Source organism: Labrus mixtus, chromosome 4 (genome assembly GCF_963584025.1).
Source record: "Labrus mixtus chromosome 4, fLabMix1.1, whole genome shotgun sequence".
NCBI lineage: Eukaryota > Metazoa > Chordata > Actinopteri > Labriformes > Labridae > Labrus > Labrus mixtus.
This window is the reverse complement of record NC_083615.1, coordinates 5,200,001-5,206,083: the sequence shown is the minus strand read 5'-3', so window position 1 is coordinate 5,206,083 and position 6,083 is coordinate 5,200,001. Positions and strand designations below refer to the sequence as shown.

Genomic DNA, 6,083 nt, shown 5'->3' with positions numbered 1-6,083 from the left:
GCTAAAAACCAATGTTGATATTAAAATAATCTGGTTCCTCTGGTTGCAAAAATGACACACAAATTAACACTTAGAAGCTACTCTTACTGCTTTGACAACATACATTATGAGATACATAGGAAAACAATTAAAGAAGATATAGCCTAACCATGTTTCGCGTTATTTTTTTTACACAACTTTGTAAACATATTCCGAAGTTACTTGAAGGCGGCGTGGCTTTGACTGGATATTTGACTGGATATTTGCAAGTGCGCAATTGTATCGCTCATCTTGATGTACAAATTAAAGCATTACATTAATTAATAGAGTAAAGATTTTAATAAACAAATAAGACTGAATGCATGGTTCTGGTCTGTTTGTCTGTCTGTCTCACATATCCACTCTTCAAACGCTTCAACGAATGATACTTTGCTACAGCCAAACTTAATCCTAAAAACTTAAATTTGTTGTGGTTTTGTTACTTGAAATTAACTTGTGATCTGCCTGTGTCTCAGGATCATTTTTCACCAGTCTGTTTGCCTCACTCTGCCCTGCTCCAGCTGCTCCACCATAACTCCAACTCACTTTCAACTTCACCTTCACTTCAACAACTTATTCAATAAATCACAATGAGCTGTTTCATAGTGCTTCTGTTTTGAGGGTCCTAGAAAAACACAACTTGACATGAATACTCTTGAATTTACGATGTTTTTGTTTTACCCTATTACATATTTAAAAATCAGTAAGACCATAAATCATTTTTTTATGAACTAACAGTCAATTACTTCATAGTATTTAAAAAATACCACATGGCAGGCATACGATGGAATATACTTAATTACCTCCTCTTACCTTGACCCACTTTTAATGTTACATTTTTCAGCTTTTTCAGAAAAGCAGTACATTTTTCAATTCAATATGTGAAATCATTGAAGAGGGATTGGAAGATAACAAGGGCGTCATTGAGCCAAAAAGAGATCTGGTGTCTTATACGGCTGGAGACAATACTAAACCTGTCTCTATATAAATCACAACATCCTTTTATTTCTACAGGCCCACAAAACATATCATCACTCTCAAAGGTTAACACCATCTAGGTCAACAATTTACTAAATTTAAAGGATGGTAAGCAATGGGCCATAGAAAAGAAATAGATGAAGAAATCCAGTCTTTAGTTACAGCATCGTGATGTACACATTTTATCCCAAATTTCCCAAGTCCCAAATTTATTTATTTCAAAATAAATATATTCCATTATCAGTACAAACATAAGCAAGGAGGTTCATAAATATGCTCCATAAACTCATCCATCATAAAAGTAATGACAGAGCAGTCATGCTTACCTGGTAACCCACATAAAGCTGTAAACATCTTGTCAGAAATATTAGTTTCATGGTTAGCACTGTCACCCTACATCAAAGAAACGTCCTTGGTTTGTGTCACACTGGGTTTGTTTCACAGCTGTGGTGTGTGTGTGTGTGTGTGTGTGTGTGTGTGTGTGTGTGTGTGTGTGTGTGTTTGTTCACATCAAAGACAGACAAAACAGGTGAACTGTGTCATACTGTAATGCGTCCATGAGCAAGCATAACCTGCATGCTGGAACTCCAGCCTGTCTACAACCCTTAAAATATCAAATACAAGTAAAAAGAATGAGTTAATGTGGCAGGTTGAACCTTTAAAGTTGCTGTAAATTACGGCACAGAGCTTGTGTCTGTCTCCCAATTATAATAGGCTATTTCACATAAAACTGCTCTTTACAAAGGTTATTTTTACTCTTCCCATTCTGGGCCTGTATTCAAGCTGTTGTATGGCAGTAACACATATTTAAATCCCTTTATTTATGTTAATTTGTAATACTTAAATCTGATAGGCCAGATGGAATATAGGCTATCAAAAAGTGTACTACAGGTCTTTTATCATTATTCATGCAGATGTGACATCAACAGGTTAAAGATTTCACTTTAACTACATTCATATTCACATTATTGGTACCTCATCCCAAGCGCCAAGAAAGTGATGGTCAGAGATTTTTTAGTGAAATTGCTTAGAAACTAGAGGATGGATTGCCATGTAATGTAATTCATGCATGTCCTCCTTAGACAATTTAAGAGCTAATCAGGCCTTCTTTGGTCAAACACCTGTAAAACAAGAGACATTTCCAGCAGCTTCACTGGTTTTGTCTTCTTTGGACTAAAAGCAGATGTCAGCATGTTAAACTACAGGCTTAACATTTTTACATACTGGGCCTCCAATCTGAAAATGTAGTTTATTCATCCTAGTTTCAGCACTAGTTTGTCCATGACAGAGATAGCACCATACAATTAATAAAACTTAAAAGTTGACTTGTACTTTTGAGCAACAGCAACAAAAAGAACAAACACACCTGTATCTTGTCTTTCCCTGCAAACATTAGATAGTCTACATTTGAAGATAATGAATATTTAAAATATGGCTGAGTCCTATAACCAGTAGTGCTTTACTGGGATCCATTCTGTTTGTTAATAGGACACCATCCTGTCCAACAGAGGTGACAATCAAACCAGTCGGTAGAGACTTCTTGAGTTTACGAGCAGAGCTTAAACCACAAATCAAATCCCGTTGACCGAGAGGTGGGCGGAGTCGTAAAGCCAGAGAGGCTTTACAAAAAGACAAGATGTCTCACTAAGTCCTTATTTCAAAGTACCAAACATATGTTACACTGACAGCCAAATCACTGCCAACGAGTCTGTTTTCTGTCATTTTGGGGGAAGAAACTTGCTACAAGAGGTAGGACAAGTCATTTTTTTAACCAGAGAATTTAGAGGAGTGATAGGGTGCAATATGAGTTCTTTTCTGTTGAATTGTATTTAATTATTTTTAGTATTTTGCATTTGTTATGTTCTTGCTGTTGTTTATGTTCTTCTGTGTTTGGTTTAGTTTGCTTTGTTCTTGTTTTTGCTGTTTGTCAAAGCACTTTGTAAACCTGTGTTTTTAAAAGGTGCTATATAAATAAAGTTATTATTATTATTATTATTATTATTGTTATTATTATTATAGGCTGCATCCTCTCAATAGACGATCAATCCAATAGCTGTCAAATAACCTACTGCTAATGTCTCACTCCTGAAAAAAAAATGTTTGATAGCATTCCCTGGATGAAATTATAAGTGCATCACTGAACTATTTTTCTCTTTCGTTTGTTGTTTATGGAAGGCTCAACAATGTCTGATGAGTAAGTTCTGTCATCACACACTTTAAAGACTTAGTTTTCCAGCATTTATTGGCCTGTGAAGCATTCTTGTCTCAGAATAATAACAGTGTCTTTTGTTGGCTTGTCTATTTCTGATTTATTTGGTCCAACAAATTCCACATGGCCATCGCAGTGATGTAAGTCAAATCCTGCATGTCTTAAAATGCTGTCTCAGCTCAATAATTCAGAAAAAAGTTTAGAGGAATTAGAGGTTGTTTATAGCTGAAATGCCTTTTCTTTATTCCTTTCTCATTAGTACAGACCACCATCCATGGCTGCCAAGCCAGGAGTAAAGGTAATGAACTGACAGCGTGTCTAGGAATGATATTCCCATTGTGCAGACGTTTCAAGTGTTTGCATGTTTGAATATCTCAATCTGTTTATCCAAATAACTACCCTGCAGAAAACAGATTTACAGAGCAGATTGTATCATGTCCTATCATAACAACTCTCTGGCTTATGGAATATTAATTCCATTTAATTAATAATGTCCATGTGCCACTTACAATTTGATTGTAACAGGCTAGTGCTGTGAATAAGATTTAAATTAAGAAGTTTGCTGTGCTGTGTTGTTCAGTGACATCAACTGTTATTTTGCATGGTCAGTGGACATTTTCAAAGGGATAACATGGGACACAAGGCACTAACATGAGTGAATTACAACTTTTTTTTTCTGTTGACAAATCCACGACAGCATGAGCTGCTAAGATATAAAGGAAGATGATAAGATGGTAAAATGTAAACGTGGGGCAGCTGTGACCTTGGAGTTAGAACTGGTTGTCCACCAATGAGAAGATATAGTGTCCTTGGGCAAGATATTTTAGCCTCAAATAGCACCTGAAGACATTGCATGTGTGTGTGTGTGTGTGTGTGTGTGTGTGTGTGTGTGTGTGTGTGTGTGTGTGTGTGTGTGTGGCCAGAAGACTAGAAAGACACTTGTTAAGCACTTAGCATAATTAGTATCTGTAATTGTTTCAAACCAGGAACTTATTATAAGCAATTAGAGGATCAATATGTACATTCGAATTACAACATAATTAGGCTACTTAAAATGTTGATTTTTTTAAAAATATTTTCTATTGTTTTCAGCCCAAATGCAAGATTTCAGCCTCCCGTAAACTATCGTTGAAGGTAACTTTTTGACAAAAATGTGTTAAATTTGATATTTGAACTTATTACACACTGCACAAATCTATTTACATCTCTGCACACAAACCTCTATCTATGTCCCCGCCGATACCTTCAGATCCTTCTGCTGACTCGTGCGTCGGAGGAGCTGGAGGCAGAGAAGGCTGCGAGAGAGGAAGAGAAGGTTCGCTACATTGGAGAAAAGCTTCCCCCACTGCAGCTCACGGCCTTAAACGTGGATGAACTGCAGGCAAGAATTAAAAAAAAAAAATCTGATAAAAAAAAAACAAAAAAAAAAATACAAAAAACACAGAGACCAAACTATACAAGATTGTTCATGTTCCTTGTTTTCTCAGGAAATCTGTCAGCAGATGCATTCACAGATTGATGCGGTGGATGAAGAGCGATACGATTTTGAAGCCAAAGTCTTCAAGAACTACAGAGATGTATGTTATCCCCCCAACAAAGCAGATTTAATATGAAATACTTATTTAGAAGTATATAAAAGAAAGATTGCTCTTTATCAACAAAACTTTCACACCTCTTTTTTTGTTTGTCTACACCTACAGATATATGAACTGAATCTCAAAGTGCAGGACCTCGGAGGAAAGTTCAAGAAGCCAGCTTTGAGGAAGGTGAGAGTGTCAGCAGACGAGATGATGAAAGCTCTCTTTGGCTCCAGAACCAAAGAGTCCGTGGACCTGAGGGCAAACCTGAAGTCTGTAAAGAAAGAGGACATAAAACAAGAGAAGGTATGGCTACTCTATCAGACATATCTGAAATCTTTATAAAAGAAAAAAACTGCAAAAACCTAATGTGTGTTTTTGTGTGTGTGTGTGTGTGTGTCTTTTTAAGGAGATGAACATGGAGGTGGGCGACTGGCGTAAGAACGTGGAAGCCATGTCTGATATGAAGGGCAGGAAGAAGATGTTTGATGCATAAGGTTAACAAGTCAGAAGTGTGTTACAATGGATTGAATGTTAAAAAATATATATGTATATAAAAAAAAAAAGGAAAATGCAAAACCTTTATAAAATAAATAAAATGTCCCTTGTTAATAGCATTCTGAATACACAGTATATTACTGCCTGATAATGCTGTACTGTAAAAGAAAAATACAACACATTTGTACATTATGCCTATCATTTGTTTAACCAAAATTTATTCACATTAGATTTGAGGCAAATGTTGTAGAGAATACTTTTGTTGAAGTTTTGCAATTCCTTTGATCTTGACATTGTCCTCTAAAGTTATTAAAAGGGTTTCGTTGTTGTTAATCATGTACAGTCTCCGCTAAGCTATGCCATTGACCTACTAGGCACAAAGCACCTGAGATATTTACTGTCAGAGGCAGGGTATACTTAGCCTTTCCTCCGGACTGGAATGAATTCCTGTCACATAATAAACAGTAAACACTGGACGTCCTTGGATTGATATCACGGTTTGTCAGTAAGATGAAGGTTGAAGGATGGAGTCAGCAGCCTCCCAAAAAATGTACGAGCACTCGTGAGCATCTGTGCAAATATAGTTTGTACCAGTGTACATGCATATTTATATTCTCACTGTGCAGAGCAGTTTAAATGCTTGGAATTGTCCTCATGCCCCAGAGTCGTGCTGGTTATATTCTCAGATGTCTTTTGTCTTACCTAGTGGTTTACGTGTATGTATATGTGTAAAGCCTCTGCATAGACAGAAAAGTATTCTCTTGGGCCATATAATCAGCAATCTAGATTCATTTTCAAGTCGC

The 6,083-nt window shown here is 36.4% G+C and overlaps 1 protein-coding gene across 2 annotated transcripts; it reads left to right on the top strand.

Moving 5' to 3' along the window:
• Positions 1-2,632: 2,632 nt before the first annotated feature.
• On the top strand, positions 2,633-5,754 carry tnni1c (troponin I, skeletal, slow c). 2 transcript variants are annotated; one of them, XM_061035295.1, is made up of 8 exons: positions 2,633-2,745; positions 3,172-3,194; positions 3,465-3,503; positions 4,298-4,339; positions 4,455-4,586; positions 4,693-4,782; positions 4,906-5,088; positions 5,192-5,754. In XM_061035295.1, the coding sequence occupies exons 3-8, from the start codon at positions 3,480-3,482 to the stop codon at positions 5,276-5,278; spliced, it is 558 nt and encodes a 185-aa protein (XP_060891278.1). In that variant the 5' UTR covers positions 2,633-2,745; positions 3,172-3,194; positions 3,465-3,479; the 3' UTR covers positions 5,279-5,754. The 2 variants fall into 2 exon arrangements, with proteins under 2 accessions (XP_060891278.1, XP_060891279.1); XM_061035296.1 differs by having other exon boundaries at positions 2,637-2,745; positions 3,169-3,194.
• The last annotated feature ends 329 nt before the right edge of the window (positions 5,755-6,083 follow it).

Excerpts from the sequence above, each read along its gene's own strand:
- tnni1c (XM_061035295.1), top strand. The coding sequence starts at position 3,480 with ATGGCTGCCAAGCCAGGAGTAAAG. Across the intron at positions 4,340-4,454 it reads CCCGTAAACTATCGTTGAAG|ATCCTTCTGCTGACTCGTGC; the intron begins GTAACTTTTTGA and ends CGATACCTTCAG. Across the intron at positions 4,587-4,692 it reads TAAACGTGGATGAACTGCAG|GAAATCTGTCAGCAGATGCA; the intron begins GCAAGAATTAAA and ends TTGTTTTCTCAG.